The 20,991-nt window shown below is 60.4% G+C and overlaps 1 protein-coding gene across 2 annotated transcripts; it reads left to right on the forward strand.

The window, feature by feature from the left end:
* Positions 1 to 212: 212 nt before the first annotated feature.
* Positions 213 to 20,889, forward strand: MFSD12 (major facilitator superfamily domain containing 12). 2 transcript variants are annotated; one of them, XM_073324335.1, is made up of 10 exons: positions 213 to 671; positions 10,586 to 10,796; positions 13,633 to 13,756; positions 14,149 to 14,346; positions 15,443 to 15,535; positions 15,817 to 15,909; positions 17,276 to 17,446; positions 17,968 to 18,062; positions 18,515 to 18,645; positions 20,044 to 20,889. In XM_073324335.1, exons 1-10 carry the CDS (start codon positions 404 to 406, stop codon positions 20,130 to 20,132), a joined length of 1,473 nt encoding a protein of 490 aa, XP_073180436.1. In that variant the 5' UTR covers positions 213 to 403; the 3' UTR covers positions 20,133 to 20,889. The 2 variants fall into 2 exon arrangements, with proteins under 2 accessions (XP_073180436.1, XP_073180437.1); XM_073324336.1 differs by lacking the exon at positions 18,515 to 18,645 and having other exon boundaries at positions 20,044 to 20,133.
* Positions 20,890 to 20,991: the final 102 nt, after the last annotated feature.

Below are 20,991 nucleotides of genomic sequence, written 5' to 3' on the forward strand. Positions count from 1 at the left end.
GCACGGAGCGGGCCAGCGGCCGAGAGACCCGAGGCGGCGCTCGCTCTGCAAGCAACCGCAGCCCGCCGCCGCCGCTCCCGGCCGCAGCCCCAGCGATCCACGCGGCTCGGCTCGGCTCGGCTCGGCCCCAGGGCGGGGCGGGGCGAGCCTGCCCCGGCCCCTCCCCGCCGCCCTCCCGATTGGCCCCGGCCGCCGGCAGAGCCCTGCCCCGGGCGCTTGGCCCCGGTTTCCACGGCTGGCAGGCGGGGGGGGCTCGGCGGAGCGGGGCGGGCGCCGGGCCGTAAAACCCCCGCGCCGGGCGCTCCGCCGCCAGCCGGCTCCCTGGCCCCCCGCTCCCGCCCCGCTCCCGCCCTTGGATGCGGCTGCGGGGAGCCGCTGCGCGCCCCGCCTCGGGAGCCCCGCCATGGCCGAGCCCCCGCCGCCGCTCTCCGGCCCGGCCCGGCTCAGCTACTCCCTGGGGCACTTCCTGAACGACCTGTGCGCCTCCATGTGGTTCACCTACCTGCTGGTCTATTTCCACGCCGTGCTGGGCTACAGCAGCGCCCACGCGGGGGCCCTGGTGCTCGTGGGCCAGGTGGCCGACGGGGTCTGCACGCCGCTGGTGGGCTACGAGTCCGACCGCTCGGCCGGCTGCGGGCGCTACGGCCGGCGGAAATCCTGGCACCTCGTGGGTAAGGCTCTGCCCCGGCCGGGCTGGGGGGTCCTGCGCCCTGGGGACGGGTCTGGGAGCCCCCTTCCGAGGCAGCCCTTGCACCGGGGGGGGGGTGGAGAAGAGCTGTGCGGCCCCCCCCATCTCAAAGCGATTTTGGGAGCCCCCCCACCCGCTTTGCAGGTGATGGGGGGGACCCCCCAGGCGAGCCTGCGGCTGAGCAGAGGCGAGAAGGAAGGCGAAGCCGGCGAGGCGTTTGAACGCCACTGTCCCTGCGCTGCTCCCACCGGCCGGACTGGCCGCCCCCGTATCACAGCAACTCCCCGGCTGTCTCCCTTCCCTGGCCGCTGCTCTGCTGCCCAGCCCTGCCCTGCACAGTACGGGCCCCCCGGCGTCCCCTCTGAGCATCCTGCCAGGGCTTTGGGTACAGGAGAGCTCCCAGAGGCCAGGGCCCTCCCTGCTGTGCTGGGGAGGCTGAAGCTCTCTCCTCTCTGGAGAAAGGACTCCAGGTGCAAACTGACCCTAAAGCCCCTTCCCAGCCGCCAGCGGGGGGAACCGACCCAAGGGAATTGTAGGATGCCTCTCATCCCCGCAGATGCCTGGGCTATACAGGAGGCCAGAGCAGATGATGGCAGGAGTCCCCCTCCCCGGGTTCCCAGCTCCCCACTCCCTGCTGGGGACACAGCAGCCGACTGGACTCTGGGTGTGGATCTCCCTGCCACAGGTGAAGAGCCCTGGGCGGCTGCCCCCCACTCCCAGCGGGGAGCACAGAGGCGAGAAACCCTGGGTGGCAGCTGCAAGCCCTGGCTCTGAGTCCCCCACACTGCCCCTCTTCAGTCTGTGGAAGCGCTCCTAGCTAAGGACCCCAAATCATTGCACGGGGACTCCAAAGCACCCTGGAAACTGACAGGTACAACCTGTCAGCAGGGATCGCTCTCCCACCAGGGACATGCAGCTACTTCTGGGGTGGAATGTGGCAGCTGTTAAGCAGAGCGCAGAAAAGCTCCCTGTCAGCTTGGGACAGAGCATGATTAGCCATTGAAATGGCTCGGGGCAATGGAGGGCCTGATCCTGCAGAGCTTTGCTCCTGGGAGTAGGGCTCATTTGCACAGGTGGCCACGTAAAGGGGTTGGGAGCCTGTCTGCGTGAGGGGCTGGGGGATAATAACTCCTGCTGGGAGACCACTGGGGTTCCTGGGTTAATGATGTCTGGGCTAATCAAAGCTGCTGGAGTTTGTGTATGAATAAGTAACAGTACAAGCTTGGTTTGAATTGTCACAGACTCTGTATCCTGGGGCTGGCACAGTTATGAGCCATGCCGATGATGGTGCACCATAGGTATCAGGGTAGCGGCCGTGTTAGTCTGTATTTGCAAAAAGAAAAGGAGGACTTGTGGCACCTTAGAGACTAACCAATGCATTTGAGCATAAGCTTTCGCAGGTGTGCTGGGCTGGGAAATACCGCTGGGGCGGCTTCCCTGGTTCGAATGGCTCTATGCAGACGGGCCATGCCTGGTGTGATGTGTACTGCTCTGAACCTGGCATGAGTCTACCATAGCTTCCACCTAGGGCACTGAGTCCTCAGGCTCACATTTAACTCTGAGGCTATGGGTTCAATCCCCTGTGACAACCAGGGTGACAGTCTGCTCTTATCAGAGGCTACATCTGCACTACGAAGATAAGTCAATCCACGTTAGGTTGACTTGCAGCCGCCGGTGGCTGATGTCCACGCTACCCTCCTGTCGGTGGTGCGCTTCCTTAGCCAGGAGCGCTTCCACAGACTGAAGAGGGGCAGTGTGGGGGACTGAGAGCCAGGGCTCGCAGCTCGGCACTGGAAGCCAGCTGCCACCCAGGGTTTCTCGCCTCTGTGCTCCCAGCTGGGAGTGGGGGGCAGCCGCCCAGGGCTTTTCACCTGTGGCAGGGAGATCCACACCCAGAGTCCAGTCGGCAGCTGTGTCCCCAGCAGGGAGTGGGGAGCTGGGAACCCAGGGGAGGAGCAGGGCTTCCAGCGGGGAGGGGGTAGCCCAGGGTGGCAATCCAAGCTGGGAGCCTGGGTGGCAGCCCAGTTTGGAGCGGAGACCAGGCGGTAACCCAGCTTGAGAGATCTAGGAGCCAGCTTTCTTGTCAATTTCATGGCTCCAATGGACCGGTGACATTGACAAGAATGACCGCCAACAGCCTTCGCCCAAACTACACTGACATAAGCCCTACGCCTTTCGTTGCGCTGGTTTTATTATGCCCGCATAGAAGGGGAGTTACATCAGCGGGAGGAGAATTTCAGTGTGTGCACCTCCACTGTTTTGTTGACAAAACTGTGCCATGTAGGCCAGGTTGAACCTTCTGCTACATGTGGCCCAGGTGTCTTCTCCTCTTGGGGTATGTCCACACTTCAAACAGTACAGCCGCACAGCTGCAGCTCTTCAGTATAGACACCACCTAAGCCGAGGGGGTGGGTTCTCCCATCGGCATAGGTAATCCATCTCCTCTGTCTATACCAGGGGTCAAGTCTATGTAGCTGTGGTTCTCGGGGAATTTTTCACACTCCTGGGAGCCCTGGCCATACTGATGCAAGTTCCTAGTGTGGAGCAGGCCTTGGAGGGGATGTGATTAAATGCATAGTCTACCACTGACCCCTGCTGTTGCTACTCCTGGAGGCACTGCCTTGGAGCCTTCTCAAATGGGCACAGGGTAGACTCCAGTGATTCAGGCTCCTGGGGTGGTTGTTAAGATGAAGAAATGGGCACCTAGTACGTCTGAGAGAGAACACCCCAGGCCCTCCCCTCTGATGACAAGGCAGTAATGGTTATGGACCAGCCCCTCTCCTGCTGTGAAGGCAGAACCCCGGAGCTGCTGGGGAGAAGCGCTGAGTTAACCCTTGGGTCACATCTTCCTCCTCGATTCCCAGCTTCATCGCTGCAGGGTGGCAGGGTACAGACAGGTAGATACTTATGAACAGAGATGTAGTCAGGCGGGCCCCAGAGACTTGGCTTGGAAGGGCATGTCCCCTGACGCTGCTCTTGGGATGCTAGTCAGACTCCAGCCTGAGCATCTCATGGGACCTTTGCAGCCACCCAGGTTAAGCGAAGGCCTCTCCCCGTTTTAGTGGGTGAACTTTTTAGACACACAGGGGGGAAGAGATTCACTCAAGAGCTCATGGCAAAGCCAGAAATAGATTCCAGGAGCCAGACTCCTCCTGTGCTGTTAGAAGAAGGTTACAAAGAGCCACGTGATGTGGAGGAATTAAGACGCCATGGTTGCACCGTCTAGTTCGTAAGTTGCCTACTCTGTTCTGTACGTTCGGCTGGCACTTGGCTGGCCCCGATCCCATGAGGGCCAGGGATTGTGATCTGGGTCCCCTGCTCAGTGGGTGTAGAGGACACGTGGCCCTTTGCCAGGCTGGGCTGTCAGGTGGAAGCTGCTTTCTCCTTGTGTCATCTCTTGTACTTTCATCGCCATCATATCTGAGCTCCTCACACCCACAGCACCACTGTGAAACCAGGCACCGCTATCTTTCCCCCGGTACCCCGTTGTACAGAGGAGGCACCAAGCAGATACGTCTACACTGTACACTGAGGCTGGGCTCTGACTCCGGTTTGAGCCCAAGCCCCCACTTCCATCGACACAAATCATTCTGACTCGGGTCAGCAAACGCACAGGATCTGGGTCCTAGGACCCTGCTGGGGTGGGGTCAGAGTCGTGCTGAGAATCAGGTCCAAGCCCTGTCATTTTGTAGTGTGGACGCAGCTCAAGCCGCAGACCTGAGCCAGCAGATCTGTGCAGTGTGCATTTGTTATCACAGCCGTGAGACCCGGGTCCTACAATGGTAAACCCAGGTTGACAATGCAGTGTGGACTCTTACGCACGGGCTTGGAAACAGCAAGTCCACAAGCCTGGGTCCCACACGCCCTGGTTTACAATGCAGTATAAACGCACCCGTAGTGACTTGCCCAGTTACCCAGTGAGCCCGTGGCGGAGAAAAGAATCAAACCCAAATTACTGGAGGCCAAGGCTGATGCACTCACTGGTGGGCCACCCTTCCCCCGTTCACACCACAGCACCAGCTAGCAGGAGAGCTGGGAAACGGGACAGCGTGTAGGCTGAGCCCAGGAGTCCACAGTGACCACTTTCTCTCCATAACCTGCTTGGCGAGCAGCCACTCTCTGCCTTTGGCCCTAGAGCCTTGAATGGTGACCAGCCATTGCACGCCAGTTCCCTGGCTGGCTGCCTAGGGCACATCCTGCCCTCCATTCATGCACAGGTCTCCCGCTGATCTGAGTGCCCTGAGGGCAGTGCATAGCCAGGGGCTGGTCCCTTTGAGTGGGGGGCCCTTGTTTCCTAGGCTGCTGGAAGGGGAGTCCTGCCCCCCTTTCCCCTGCCCCCCCTTCCCCCCCCACAGCATTTGCACCTCTCCTGGGATGCTGTCACAGCTCCAGCTTCCAGGCATCTAGAAGTGTCCCTCAAGGAGCATCTGGGACTGGGGGGTCATAGTGTTCCCTGCTGGTGGCTCCTTTGTTCTGAAAGGCCAGAGCTAGAGCAGGTGGGCACAAATGATGCCCATGCAGACGGAGCCTGTCCCTGCTCTGGACTGGACGCGCTGTTGTCTTTACTGGCAGCTCTCTGGGAGGCTGTCAGGCTCACCTCCCCAGACTCGGATGTGGGACTGGCATCCCAAGAGGAGCGTCAGAGGACATGCCCTTCCAAGCCATATTTGGGGTTGGGAAGGAATTTTCCTTCAGGGCAGATTGGAAGAGGCCCTGGGGTTTTTTTTGCCTTCCTCTATAGTGTGGGGCACAGGTCACTTGCTGGAGGATTCTCTGCACCTTGAAGTCTTTAAACCATGATTTGAGGACTTCAATAGCTCAGACATAGGTGAGAGGTTTATCGCGGAGTGGGTGGGTGAGATTCTGTGGCCTGCGTTGTGCAGGAGATCAGACTAGATGATTAGAATGGTCCCTGCTGACCTTAATGTCTATGAGTCTATAAGGGCTGCTGCCAGCTAACCGAGACACAGTCTTCCCCCTGCAGTTGGGATTCATAATGGGCAGTGTGGGCCAGGGTTAGTGCCCCAGACTGAGACTTGGAAGAGCAGATTTTGCCCCTGGCTATGCCACTGACCTGCTGGGTGACCTTGGGCAAGTCCTTTCCCTTCTAGCTGCCTCAGTTTCCCCTCCCATACATTGTTAGTCTGGTCTGTTTCGCGTGCGAGCTCTTTGGGGCCAGGACTGTCTTTCTTTGTGCTTGTGCAGCGCCCCACCCAAGGGGCCTGTGATCTGCGTTGGTGTTGCTGTCACACCTCCAATGATCCAACCGCTGATAATCTGGCTCTAGAACCGGTCAGTGTGGAAACTGGCCTCCCTCAGAATACCTGAGGCTCTGCAGCCTGATCCAAAGCCCAGTGTGAGGACTCCCATGGACTTGGTGGGTTTTGGATCAGCCCCTGGAAGAGGTAGGGGGAGGTGACGGTGCAACCAAACCTCCCTGGCTATTGTTAACGGAGAATTTGACCACTGCTAAGCACTTGCAGCTAATCCATGGGCCCCTCCATATGTAGCATCTGGCTACTAGCATGGAGCAGAACTGGGGGCTTGAAGCCTGTCATCTCAATTGCCCCCAAGCATTAGGTTTGGGCCCATCTCTAAATGAAACTCTTGTGGGTTGCAAACAGCCCTCAGCCCCAGACTGTCTGATGAAATCTTCTGAGAGCTCTTTTATCTCAAGATGACAGGAACCTCTTTCATCTTGTGCAAAGCCATTATTCACGTGAACCTGTCATGGGGACACGTTGGGGACCAGAGCTTCCTGGGGCTTCTGGCTTGAGCTGCAGAGGGCCCAGATGAAAAGCACAGCGGGTCTGAATCCTTTCTTGCCATTGCAGCTCTACCCCAGCTCTGGGGGCACGTCCTGCATTCAGACAGAACCCCCATTGATGTCCAAACTCGAAGGCAGAGTATGGCCCCGGTCTTGGTCTTTGAGTTCAGGCTTTTGATCCCCAGGCTGGAATAAGGGGACATTTTCAAGCTAGTGCAGAGCTGATCATGTCCCAAGATCAGTGCGTCTGATGTGGGCTGTCGTGAAAGGCATGTCAAAATCCACTCAAAGCTTGTGGGTCCTGTCATGAGGCCAACTTCCTACCAACTCCACAAAGACTGATCTCTTTGTGCTCCGGGACAGACAACTGAGGCACGTAGCTTGGAGCTGATCACAGATGAGTAAATGTATTGGGGACAGAGGCTTAGGCTAGGAAATCTGCCCATTGGCAGTGATGGTTGCAGGGAAAAATGTGTCCCAACCATGTTAGGAGGTTGTGGATAGCGCCCGCTGCATTGTTGGTCAAGCTGCTGCTGAACCTGTTGTTGGCAACAGGTAACTTGTTCAAAGCCGACCAGGCCTGCAAGGAGCGATGGAAGAACAGGTCTAGCACAGCACTAAATATGGGGCCGTAATATTGGAAAATACGAGTGACTCCTGCCACCTGCTCCCCGCCCCCGCAAGTGGGTTCCTCTTCCAGTTAATGAGTCGGTTCTGCAGGGAAGCTGTGCCCCCTGTTGTGATGGGGGACTAGGTGGTGCCAGGGAGGAGAGAGGAGCTCGTTGTTGAAGCGTTGAACTGGAACCCGTGAGATTTGGGTGGATTCCCAGGCTCTACCCTCCACTTCCTGCGTCATTTTGTCCTTGCTGAGCCTCAGTTCCCCATTTTACAGAGGGTAGGGGAGAGGCGGGGGGGGGGGCATTCCCTTTGTCTTGGGGCTCATGTATGTGAGAGTTGAGCTGGTTTAATTTAAGGGGAAATTAAGCCCCCAGCCCCAGTGTGGATGCCCTGGCTCTGGTGTAAGAGGCTGAAAGAAAATATCTCTGAGTTGATTGGGAACAGGATTATGTTAAAGTGAAACAAGCTCCCCTTGAGCTGACGAGCACTCACCCGGGGCTGGGGGTGGGCATGCGCCATGCTGACGCGGCGTGTGCCAACTCTACGGTGTTTCAGCAGCACAGCTGGGCGCTGCAGCTCGGCCTCTGTAGTGTAGACGTGCTACAGTGGCGGAAGGGGAGTTCGATGCTGTAGTCGATCCGCCCCCTCGAGGCAGCAGCTAGGCCGACACCAGGTCTTCGTTCAGTTTAACTACATCTCTCGGGTGGAATTTTCACACCCCTGAGCGTCTTAGTTGGATTGACCTAAATTTCAGGTATAGACCAAGGTCTAAGGGTTTGTCTACACGTGACATTAATCAGGAATGGCTAATCTGCTTTCCGTTCCTATCCTGCCTTAATCTGGATTAGTTTTCATGTGGACAAGCCCTGAATGGGTTCAGCTTCACACTGGTAGCCTGAACTGGTGCCACTTTCCTGTTTAGACAAGGCCTGAGATTGTTGGGCTTGCAGGGCAGTGACTCGCGCCAAGGGTCTGCAGCACCTGGTGCGACAGGGCCCTTATCGGGGGGGAAGGCCTCTAGGCAGTACAATAAGCCCCTGCACAGAGAGGGCAGGCAGATGGACTGAGGCTTGGTCTGCACGGTGAGGGTAAGTCGGCTTAACCACACCGCTCAGGGATGGGAAACGTTTCCCGTCCTCTGCGATGTCACGACTTCAGCCCCAAGTGGTCACCGCTGGGTGGACGGAAGAATTCCAGCTACCACCGCCCGGGGAGAACCCCTTCCGCAGGCGCACCCCAGAGGGGAAGATCTCCGCCTTCTCCGCACAGCTCTGGAGACAGGTTAGAAAACACTATCTTGTTAGGAGGCCATTTGACAGCTGAAGGAGCCGGGGAGAGCTGGGGTTTCCTCGGCCGGTTTGCTGACCAGTTTATGCCAGCTGCGGTGCCCGTGAGCAACCAGGAGCCCCAACATACAACGGGGGCCCTTTTGGCGTCTCTGGCTGCGAGAACCTGGGCTGGTTTCCATGGCAGGGCAGGGGCGGCTCTGCGTGCTCCAGGACGCGTGTTAGGCAGCAGGCCACGCGTGAAGGGCTGTGGCCCAGCAGACGCGATGCTGGTGACTTGAAGCTGGGAGCACTTTTGGCTCTGATGCGTTCGCTGACTGAGAGGCTGGCGTGGGGAACGGGAGCTGCGGGGAGCGTCTCTGGTTTCGCTCTGACTCTGCCTGGAATTGGTTTCTGGCCCCGCTGAGCTCTTTAGGAAACTGAAACCACTGCCCGGTGTGGAGAAAGCCGCTGGGCAGAACAGTGACTCTGGTGCCCGGCGCTGGGCTGGGACGCGGGGGAGCCGGCTTGCAGACGTTCTGCGAGGTTCCTAGGCCTGCTGAGCCGCCGGCACCTTTGATGTGCTGATCTTGGGCCCCAGCAAATGTGCGAGGGCATGGCTTGTGCTGCCTGCTGGCTTCCCTGTTCTTGACATGGTCGTTTTCCTCCAGCCAAGGGATGGAGGCGTCCGCCTGCTCCAGCAGCTGACGGAAGTGGCCCGTTAGCCACGCTGGGCTGTCTCTCCTGGCCAGCCCTTGCTCGCCTTTTGCCATCTCCTGGGGATGGCGTGTGTGCCTTTGTCCCTCCCAGCGCTGGCTTCTTGACAGTAGCAAAGCCTGCTCTGGGGGGATGGGCCGGGACATGCAGAGAGGTGGGGGGTTGGCAGGGCATGGGGGGCTGGGTGGGGAGACCAGCCCTCAACTACCACCAGATGCTGAGGGGTCAGACCCCAAACTCTGTGGGCTTCTCTGGCCAGTAAAGGCCACAAGCCTGCCTGAGAGGGTGGGGGGCGTTCTCCAAAATCCCCTCTAGTGCAGTGCCTGTGAACGGGCTCATGGAGGGGCTGCAGCCAGCGCCCTATGGGGGCAGGGGCAATAATCAGCCAGTGGGTCTGTTCAGCGGAGAACATTCAGCTGTCGCCTGGTGCTAGAAATGGCGAAGCCCTGAGCAATCCGTGGGCTCAGGTGCACAGAGAGCAGCTGCCAGGGCTAAGCGCCGTTCTCGCCTCACTAGACCCAAGTGGTGCCGCGTCGGTTCCCCCTGGTGTGACCCATGGCGCTGGGGTACCGGCACTTGCTTGGATTGGAGCCAGGTGGCTGGCGGGGCTGCGTTGGGTTGTAGACAGGCTCTCCTGGACCCTTTTCCCCTGCCCCTGGCTCTGCCAACTCCCCTAGGTTTGGAGAATCCCCCTGAGCCCTCACTGGCCCAGGCAGCGTTGCGAGGGCAGGACGCTGCTCTAGGGCTGCCCAGCTCACCAAGGGCAGAGTCCAGCTCTCTCCGGCCATGGGGCTGGCTCCTCAGTCGTCATGGCAAGTGAGCCAGCAGTTGTCTCCGGCCGAGATCTGTGCAAAGGGGGCCCTTGTTCTGGCACCGGCGGCTCACCGTGCCTGCGCCCTAAGGAACACAGTCCAGTGTCTAGCTCAGGGCCCAGCCCCACGTCTCCTGGGTCCTACACAGACTCTGGGGCTGGGCATGGCTCTGCCTTCATGTCTTTCACACACACAGACACCCCCCGCAGGGACGAATGGCATAACAATGGGCTGACAATGAACCTTGCTGGTGTCTCTGGGCCGGACAGCATCCCGGTGCAGATCTGGCCGGCAGTGCTGACTGCTGCTCCCGGCTGCTAAGTGTCAGTAATCTGGCTAGGAGCTTGGCTCTAGCAGAAGGCCGGGCGGGCACCCCCGAGGCAGCCTGGCTGGAGACAGGAGCCCCACCAGAGTAAGCTTGGGAGTACCCAGGGAGAGGGACTTGCTGACTGCCCCGGCAGAGGGCTGCCAGCTCAGAGTACCCACGGAGTAGGAGCAGAAAGACGAGAGGAGTTGGCTTTACAGGCCAGTGCCTTGCACAGACGCGCTGCCCATGGCATAGATCCCGCTGTGAGAGGCGGCCACATCTGCTGTGCCCCTTGGGCTCTGAGCTGCCATGCGGTGCCCAAGAACCTCGGGACTGGTGTGTGTCCCTCCCCTGCTCCTGGCCTCACGTCCAGCCGGGCCCAGCGCTAACTCCTGTCTCTTGTCTCCCCAGGGACTGTCTGCGTCCTGCTGTCCTTCCCCTTCATATTCAACCCCTGTCTGGGCTGCACGGAGGCCACGCCCCAGTGGGCCACGCTCATCTACTACATCCCCTTCGTAGTCCTCTTCCAGTTTGGCTGGGCAGCCACCCAGATCTCCCACCTGTCGCTCATCCCCGAGCTGGTGACCACCGACCACGAGAAAGTGGAGCTCACAGCGTTCAGGTGAGAGGGTGGCACGCCCTGTAGGCAGCCACGGGTGCTGGCGGGCCTCGAATTGGGCACTTGGTGACGACAGCACAGGCTGCTTCTCCTGCAGCTAAAGGAGCAGCACCATCAGCTGTGAGCCAGTAGTGGGCTGTTATCCTCACTTAGCGTGGGTGATTTTCCGACTGCCCCCTCTGTTACCAGCACCGCTCAAATAGCGTAGTGGGGAGCGTGTCTGAACTCTGTGACTGAGCGTCACCCCTGCCTGGCAGCAGCCAGAGCAGATGGTGCACACACACGCCCCTGCCCCGAGGTAGCCGTGCAGCGAAGGCTGGGACCCGATGCTTCCAGGGCGGAGGTTTGGGTCCTGGAGCCTCCCTCGCAGAGCTGCCTGCTGGGACCCAAGATCTCCGCAGGCAGCTGGCCCAGCTGGGGGTCACTCGCCTGCATGCTGCAGTGTGAACTGTGCACCTGCCTGGCCACGTGGGGAGCAGGGCAGCTGCTACCTCTCTGAACACCCCCCACCCCTGGCACGCGCACCCCTCCCCGCCTGAGGCCGGATCACGCTGCTCACTGGGACTGTGAGAGCCGCCCATGCGCTCCTCTTCTGAGTAAGACCCAGGGCTGTGTCCGGCTCTGAAGGGCGCTTGGGAGCACTGGGGACCAAGCACGGCGGGAGGAGGTGCAGCTGCGTCCGAGGAGACGCCGGCTAATTCTGCCCATGGGATGCTGAGGTGCCGGGCTGTGTGGCTTCCTGCCCATCACTCCGTGCCTTGCCCAGCTCCCAGTACCTGGGCAGGGTCACGCCCATGTAGATGGGTGCAGGGGGGCCCCGCCAAGCTGCTGGACCCCACTGGGCTGAAAGCCGTTTCATGCACACCGCTCCCTGCCCCCTTCGGACTCCCCTATGGGGCTGGCCCAGCTTCCTCTCAGCCCTATGGCTGCTGCTCGTGCCCAGTCCCCTCTGGGGCTGAGAGGGTTAATTTCTCCTGCAGGGCTTGTCTGTTAAAGCCCAGCAGTCCCCAGGTCTGGCTGGTCCTGAGCCCAAGCCTGTCAATCATTCTTTAAATTGCTCCCCCCTTGCGAATGTCCTGCCGGCCTCCCTGCCCCCAACAGCTGTGAGCCCCACCTCGCTGTGGCTCTTCTCCTCAGCCCCCCGGCTTTGGGTCAGGCCTGTAGAGAGCGACCCATGCTCGGAGCTGCCCGAGCTCTGAACTCCCCCAGCACCCTGAAAGCTGCCTGGCTCCAAGCCGGGGTGCATCAGATCTCAGTGGGCATGAGAACCGGTGTCTTGGGAGCACTCGGGCTCTGCCCCCTTCCTGCCCGCCCCACAGCAGCTCCTGGGGCTCAGGGTGTGACAGGGCACCAGCCGCTCCATGGCAGGAGGGGTGGCCAGTGATACCCCAGGTTTGGGAGCTGCAGACAGATGACTTCTTCCCTCCCTCCCTGGTTCAGTGTCCAGGCAGTGGTGCCCTCTCCTTGTCTGGCTCAGGAACATGAGGGCCCAGCTGCTACCTGGCATTACCTGCCTCCAGGAGAGCTGGGCAGGCCTTGCCCTGCACTGCAGCCTCCCGACATTGCCAGGCGAGGGGCCGGGCCTGGGGAGGCTACGTGCCACTTGCAGCTGTCTCCATGGCCCCCGCTCCCAGCAAGCCCCTTGGCGTAGATAAGCCCCTGAGTGCCTGCACAAACCCGTATCCAGAGGGCGTCCGCAGCGCCGGGCACGTTGTAAACACACGCACACACCCCGGGCTGGCAGCTGCAGGAGGGGATGTGCAGGACTGGGGGACGGATGCAAACACCAAAGCACCTGTCACCCCCCGGCCTGGCTAGAGGGGCTGGTGAAGGACCGGAGCTGCCCAGGAACGTGGGGATGGTTGGGTCTGGGGTCCTGGCTGTGATTCTAGCTGGAGGGGTGGGAGGCTGCCCCTGGCTGTACTCAGCAAGAAGAGTCAGTCGCTCATGTCACCCACTGGCGACCAGCTCTGCGGGTAAACAGGGCCCAGGGCTGCCCCCCAGCAAGCCCTGGAGCGGAGGAAACGGCCCCATGGCTTGGCAGATGGAGCATTACGGGCCCCCTCCAGCCTGCGCGGTGCTGAGTCAGCAGGTGAGGAAGCGTCTCTTATCAGCAGGCGAGTGGCAAACGGCCCAGTTATCTGTCGTCAGCGGGCAGAAGTCCCCTCCGCACTGTCTGCACTCGGCAGATAACTCACCACAGGAAGGATGTGGAGCCATGCTAGGGCTGCGGGAGGTCTCACTGCCTCTGTGAGAAGCTGCCGTCTGTCAAACCGTCTGCCCCGTACAGCCCCCAGGGTCACCTGTTAAACCACAGGCACCGGGGCGGGGCTGGGAGGTCCTGTGGGGAAGAGGAGAGACTGGGCTCTAAAGGGGGGTTGGGACCGCGGCTGCTGGACACGGACCCTGGGGGGGGGTCTAGCTCCCGGCAGGCCCTGCCCAGTGTCACCACTGTGGTCTACGTCCCGGGAGCGCCTCCACCTGGTCTGAAGAAGAGTCTCCAGCTGTCCGGGGACTCTGTTCTCCCTGCAGCATAATCCCAACTGCCCCGGCCAGTCTGGCTCCCTCCAGCAGGGGGCAGCATTGCTTGTCTGTGCAAATTCACCCCCATGGGTGTGTTCACACTCACCAGTTCTCTTTCTTCACACACACCCCCCACACACACACACCCGGGCGGGTTTGTGCTGTGAATGTGCCTGACTCTGGCTGTGCAATGTAGGGGGGATGTGACCGGCTCAGATCTTGTCCTGCACCAACATGCCGTGTTTTCCCCTCCCTCTCGTGCACCCGGGTGCCCCGGCTGGGAGCGCCCCATGACACGCTGCGTCCTCTCCCCCAGGTACGCCTTCACCGTCGCGGCCAACATCACCGTGTATGGCTTGGCCTGGCTGCTCCTGCACTTCCAGCTCGGACTCTCGGGGCCAATGGAGCACCTGGGCGAGTCTGACATCCGTGTCTTCCGGGTGAGTGCGGTGGAGCCGGGCCCCAAGCAGCAGAGCTGGGATGGGGGGCCTGGGCTCCTGCAGGGGGTCGGGGGTTGGTTGAGATTGACGTTTCCTGCTTCTCCACTGCATGGACGGGGAGAGGTGGGGAGCCTTGTGAATTGCATGTACCCCACATGTTCTGGATGTTAAATGTGGGGTGGGAAGGCTGGGAGACGGCGTGAGGCAGCGCAGGGCTTATGGGGCAGTTGTGGGTCTCTCGGCAGAGACTGGGATCAGACTGGCCTTCCCCTCTGCAAGTGCCCCCGATCCGCTCGGAAGGGGCTGGAGAGGATTAACCCATGCACGGCTGGCTGGCGCCCTGTCTCCCTGGCTTCCTGAGGATTTACTGAGTCTCCTTCCTGTCCCATCAGAACCTGTCCCTGATCGTAGTGGCAGTGGGCGCTGTGTTCTCGCTCCTGTTCCACCTGGGCACCAAAGAGCAGCGCAACCCTCAGGCCAGGCTGCTCGAGCCCGAGGAGCACACGCCACTGCTGAAGAAGGGGCACAAAAGCCCCCCACGTCCACTGCTGCTGTGGAACCACTGGCTGCGGGAGCCTGCCTTCTACCAGGTACAGGGTGTGCCCGGTGAGGGGAGCTGGGGCAGGGCAGTCCCATGAGGGGGACAGGTATGTGGGGAGTGGGGGGCCTCCCAAGATGTGGGCATTGCTGGGTGGCAGGCCTGGCAGCTGGATCTCGGTATCCACAGGACAGGTACGGCGCGGACAGGCGCCTGATGCCCCCAGCCGTACACCCTCTCTGACCCCTGCCTTGGCAGTGCCCTGCTGGGGGGGAGGCCAGTCTCCAGACTTGGCCTCCCCAGTCATGACAGTGGTGCTGGTGGCTTTTGCCGTGTCCACACCCCACCCCCCGGGACACAGGAGCCCCCGAATGGCTACTGAGCCCTGGCCCCTGCGTTGTCCCCGCAGCTCAGCACCTGGTGCTGGGTCAGGAGCGTCCTGTCCTGGGTGTGACGGGCTGCCCGCCCCTCCAGGACCTGCCGGGGAGCGCGGGAGTGTGGCCAGCAGCTGGCTGCCACTGCGACTCTCTGGGGCTTTGCACAGCTGTGTGGCACCCTGGGCGTATTGCTGGGCCTGGACTGTCGCCCGCTGGGGCTGGGGAGAAGCAAAGCTTTGGGTGGCTCAACAGCACCCCCTCAGGCCAAGGCAAGAGGAGCACTGCCGAGTGGGTGCCGAGGGGGAGGGGTGCTGGGGGGTTCCATGAGCAGCACAGGTGACCCGAGGGCAGAGAGACGTCCCACTTGGGACGCTCAGACCTACCCACATGTCACTGCGCCCAGCTGGCCCTATGCCCAGCCAGCCAGGCCTCTGGGCACCCCAGCGAGGCAGGTGATGACTCTAGATTCAAAGGGGCTCATTATTGGGGGAGGGACACTTGGGGGTACGAGAGACCCCTCCCCTTTGGTACAGGAACCTCTGTCTTCTGCCCCAAAGCTTTCTACACGGGCCTGCGGAACTGGCCTGTGCTAGCCCCCTGGGCACTTTGGCTCTGCGTCCTGTGGCTGCGATGTCCCATATCTTCCCCAGGCGGGTGGAGGACCAGGGCCATGAGCCTCGAGGTCTCCGTTCCTTCCAGCACAGAGCACTCTGAGCTGGGCTGGAGGGCAGGGGGGTGGCTGGCGTAACTGGCTGGCGTGTCTCCCGCTAGGTGGCGATGCTGTACATGGCCACGCGGCTGATTATCAACCTGTCCCAGACCTACATCGCCATGTACCTGACCAACTCGCTGATGCTGCCCAAGGTGAGTGAGCAGCAGGGGGTGCCAGTGGGCAGGTCCTGCCCAGCTCTGGGCGTGCCACACTGGGGGTCACTTCACACCGGGCACCAACTCGACCAGGACAATCCTGTGACGCCCATGGGGGGGTCCCTGTGTCGCTGGAGGGGAGTGGGTTATGAGTGGGGAACACCCTGTGTGGCTGGTGGAAGGCAAAATGGAGCAGGGGATCCCAGCAGTGGTGGGGGGACACAGACCCTTGGGACATCTGTGAGCCAAGCACTCTGCTCTGTCTCTCTCCTCCCCAGAAATTCATCGCCACCATCCCCCTGGTGATGTACATCAGCGGCTTCCTCTCCTCCTTCCTCATGAAGCCCATCAACAGGTGGATCGGCCGAAATGTGAGTAGCTTGGGGGGATGGGGGGCAGTGTCCCACTGTAACTGCACACATCTGGGCCTGCGGGGAGATGCCCATTGGCAGGAGTGACCCTAGGAGGTGAACACCCCCACCCTCCATGGTGCGATGTGCCCAGGGTACAATCCAGACGGAGTCACTGTGACACCCCTGCCCTCCACGCTGGGGGACCGTTTACATGGCTTTGCTGCTGTAGACTCCAGCATGCAAGTCCCTCCCAGTCATGTCTGTGTGCTGCAGCTGGCCATGCCCTGGCTCTCCCCAGCCTGGGTTATATCACAGGGTGACCATAACATGCTCCCAGCACTAGCTTTCCCACCAGCAATGCGTGTCTGGTGCCGCCCAGCCTTCTCCTGGACAATACAAGCTTATCTAAAGCCTGCCATTTTATGAACAGAAACAATATCCCGTAACTTCCCCCCCAATGGAGTTTCCCAGCCACGTCAGTTCAGACACGCTCGGTTAGACAAATCAACACACCCAGTTTATTAACTACAGTGAGATTTTCAGTGAGTACAAGCCATGGGGCAGAAAAGTCAGAAATGGTTACAAGGAAAACAAAGCCAAAGTGCAGCTGGTGCCACACTTACCAAACTAGGCTAAACGCCAGGCAAAGTCTTTCTCACCACGTGCTCTCAACAGCCTTCCTGGCCAGACTCCTTGGGGCAGGAGCCTATCTTCTGTTCTCTGGCTGCTTCCTTTGTTCCTTCTGGTGTAGCAAATCCATGGGCAGAGAGCGCAAAGGGCAGGGAGGCTGTGGGGGGCTTGTCCCTCATTTGATAGACTCAGGCCCCACCTTGGACGTTTCCAGCTGAGATTCAGGAGACAGAGTCCACAGGAAAGGCTGGTAGCGGCCTGAACTGGTGTAACCCCTGCCAAGAGGCAGGATTTGCTGTCTCTACACCGTCCAAGCCAGGTGGTTATCCAGCCTCCTCTCGAAAATCTCCAGTGACGGAGCTTCCACAACGTCCTGAGGCAGGTCTGGTCCACTGTCCTACTGTTCTTACTGAGAGAGACTCTAAATCTGCCGTTGTTTGAACCCACTGCCTCTTGTCCTGCCATCTGTGGCAAGAGAGAACATTTCTCCATCTTTCTTATGGCAGCCTTTAAAGTATTTGAAGACTGCTACCATGTTCCCCCTCAATTTCCTCTTTTCCAAACTAACATACCCCCTCCCTTCAGCCTTTGCTTCTAAGGCTGCCTTCCACCCCTTTGATCATCCTTGTCGCTCGCCTCTGGATCCTTTCCAGTGTCTCTACATCCTTCCTACTCATGATCCTATGTGGAGTCCTGGGTTTAATGAATGTTTTTCCCCCCACCCCCCCTCTCCCTGCCCTTCGCCTCCGAGCAGCTGACCTACTTCATGGGGTTACTCATTATCCTGGCCTTCGCCTCCTGGGTGGCCCTGGACATCCAGCTGGGAGCAGAGGTTTATGGAGTGGCTGTGCTGCTCGGGGCTGGCTCGGCCACCATCTTGGTCACATCCCTCTCCATGACGGCTGACCTCATTGGGAGCAACACGGTAGGTTCCTATGGGGGCAAGTGATGGGCCGGGCACAGCTGCTGCCCAGCTAGTGCCCCTGGGGGTAGAGTGCTGGGTACCACCACCCCTTTGCCATGCCCTGCAGGGAACGGCTAATCCAGGCTTGGAAAGGCGCCCTGGCGGGTCACTGAACAGGGCTGCCTTCCTTCTGCACAGCGTGGTCCGGCAGGGCGCTCGCTGGGCTTGTGGGGCAGTCGCCCTTCCTGGGTGTTGGAAGTGGCTTTAGAGCGCCTGTGGGTCTCTTCAGAACGGGATGCTGGCGTTGGTACCAGACGGGGATTAACTTCTGCTGCAGGAACGAGTTTGCCCACAAGAGGGCACGCGGCTCCCTGATTCTGTACATGGCTGAGCCAAGCTGCGCCCGCCCTGAGCTGGGTGAGAGAGGACTAGGGGGTCCCAGTGTACGTCTGCAGGGGGCCCGAGCCGGGGCAGCTGCGGGAGATGCCAGAGGAGGCAGACGTGGGTGTGGAATGAGGCTGATGCTGTTGCTTTCCCTGCAGCACAGCGGAGCCTTCGTCTACGGGGCCATGAGCTTCACGGACAAAGTGGCCAACGGGGTGGTGGTGATGGCCATCCAGAACTTGCATCCGTGCCCGTAAGTGTCATGGCTGGCCTGGGGCTGCTGGAGAAGACCCCTGCGGCAGGCACCTCTGTTCCCCTCTAGGCAACAAGCCAGTCACCCAGTCCGGAGTATCTACCAGCCCTTCCCCTCACCCCATGGGAGAACCCGAGACCTTCCAACTCCCAGCACAGTCCCCTGCTGCTTGAGCTGAAGAGTAGCTGCCCTGGCTGCCAGCCGTCGTAGGCCAACCAGCGGGGGGATGCGGTACACTCTGGCGGTGCCTTGCCACTGCACTGTGCCATTCCCAGAGCCAGCACGTGCCCCTTCCCTGCTCCACTGGGGCACTTGCCGTCCTGCCTTCCACCTGCCGTGACTGCTCTGTGCCGTCCCAGACTTCAGCGGCTCTGTCCCCTCTCCGGGGCGTGCGTGGGGCGGGGGGGGCCGGGCTGGGGCAGCTGGAGCCTCACTTGTCCCTTTGCCTTCAGCACCCAGCTCTGCTGCGCCGGCTGCGTTGAGTTCTACCACTGGGTGATGGTGATAGTCACCGGGGGCATCGCTGTGGTCGCCACTGTGTGTCTGTGCTGCATTATGATCTGGCCGATCCGGGTCCGATTCCGTGAGTCCCGTATCCAGGAGGGGGGCTAGCGGGGGCCTGCAGTGAAATCTCTGCACAGGAGGGGCTGGTTTGTGAGGGAGGGCGTCTGTCTTCAGATCCTGCCGGCTGTGGGGGGCATTTTCCGCTAGCCTGGTCCCAGCAGGTGGTGAAGCAAAGCTGGCTGTGGGGAAGCTCACAGCTGCTCCAGTTCCAGCCACTTCCACCAGGAGGCACTGGAGGGGAGCCAGATGCCAGCATTTAAATGAGCTAGAAAACCCGCTCTCCCCATCTCTAGCTATTGCACCTGCCCTTTCCCTGGGGTTCTCTCTCGCAGGCATCGTGCTGGGTGACTGGCCGTTCTCCAAGCAGCCCTAGAGCTCACCCCCCATCCTGTCCCCAGGAGACCCAGCTGACCCTGGGGTGGGGCTGTGTGTGCAAGATCCTCTGACATGGTGACTTACACCGAACCACTGGGGGGTAAAATGAAGAGGCTTAAGCTGAGCTGGGGGGCCAGGCCTGTTAGCAGATGCTCCCCCCACCCCATGCACCTCCCCCACCCCACTGACTCGGTGGCAGCTCTGCTGAGGGGAAGCATCTGCAATGTCCTGGAAGGCTGGGGGCTCTAATATGACTACGGGGCACCGGTAAGGTGATTTTGGGGGGCACCGCAGCTCCTTCGCTGAACACTGGGGGTGCTGTGCAGCTCCTGCTGCTCTCTGAGGTCTGGTCTACACTACAGACCCCCCAGCCCCGAGTGGGGTAGTTATACCGACCTGACCCCCATGTCGACAGCGCTGTCCATGGGAGAGCTGCTACCGCCCCTTTGTCAACACGCTGCAGCAGCATGGCGCTTTCAGTGTAGACGTGCCCTCGCTCCTGGGAAGCTGGTGCCTCTTGGCCAAGACCTGGTGGGAGGCAGCGGGGGCTAGTGGTCAGAGCACAGGGCTGGGCGTCGGGTGGCTGTGTTCAGTGCTGGATGGTTCAGTTGGTGTGTAGCTGGCCTTGCCTAGGTGCTCTCCAGCGGGGCTGGCAGATGTGGGCTGAGACCTTTCAAAGCTGCCCAAAGGATTTGTGCACCCAGCTGCTCTGAGGATGAGCAGGGAATGAGGGTACAGTTCCTGTAACAGCTTAGACCGCCACAGGCCCAGAGTGCTTCATACTTCTCTGCAGGGAGGGTGTCTGGGGAGGAGAAAACACGGCCTCCTGTTAATCATACCCCCGCTCCCTGGTGGAAGCCCAGGGGCCCCCCGGGTTAAGATGGACACTAGCGGGCAGGGCCACGGGATGCAGACTGGGGTCTTGTCAGTCAGCTGCTTAGTGCCTTTCTGGCCCATGTCCCACACCTGGAGGGGGCACCTCAGGGCCTGGGGACCTGTTAACCCAAAGGCCAACCTGCGGCTGCTTCTCTCTCTGCTGCAGATGACGTCTCGGTGCTGCCGCTGGCTGGGGCGGTGCCGGACGAGGCTGGCAGCGCAGAGGGAAGGTGCCGAAGCAGCACGGTCAACTGAGCTGGGTGCTCGCACTTGGAACCAGGACTGCGCCACTTGCACTTTCCGCCTGGGACGCTCCGAAGGAAGGGAGCCGGGGCAGGGCCGGTGCTGAGGTCGTGCAGCACGTCGGCCTGTTCCTTTGCATCTCCCTCCTGCCACTTTGCACAGACTCTCCTTCCCCTGTCACTGTGTAACATCACCCCCTGCTGGCAGCAGGGGCAAATCCCATGTCTTTGCACATGTCTAACCCTAGGACTTGCCGGGCGGCGGCACGAATTGGATCCACCCCATGCACTGCGGGAAGGGGGCACTATAGAAAACCTGTACGTTTTTAACACGTGTTGTGCAATCTGTCTGTGAAATAACACTTTTTTTTAAACGAGGACCATCCTGAGTAAAGAGACAACATTTTGAAGGACAGCAGCGCTGTGTGCGGGGGATTCCGATCTGCCTCACTACTGGCAACTCTCCTGCAAACTGCATTTCCAACTGGGGGCGAGGACCTGCCCCTCTTTCACCCCTTAGAAATTCTGCTGATTGGCCTCTGCACAGGGGATCTGGCTTCAGCATCACAGCAAAGCCAGCACTTGTGAGATTTAAAGTCCCAGCTCCTGGACTCAGGTGACTAATGGGCATTTTGGCTTTGATTTTGTTTGAAGCAAGTTTCCAGCTCTTGTGGCTGCAGAGAGGTGTGAAACCCTTAAGGCTCTGACCCCAGAAGGGGAACCCATACAGTGCTACTCAGGCTAAAAATCACAACTCTTTAATCTCAGGATTTGGGGGTGGCTGCTTGTGGTTTTTGTCTTTAACACTTGGGCCCACAGCGCCAGCCTGTCCCTGGCCTCCTCTCCCCCACCCACTTCCCAGGGTGCTGCTC

This window comes from Lepidochelys kempii, chromosome 25 (genome assembly GCF_965140265.1).
Source record: "Lepidochelys kempii isolate rLepKem1 chromosome 25, rLepKem1.hap2, whole genome shotgun sequence".
Classification (NCBI taxonomy): Eukaryota; Metazoa; Chordata; order Testudines; family Cheloniidae; genus Lepidochelys; species Lepidochelys kempii.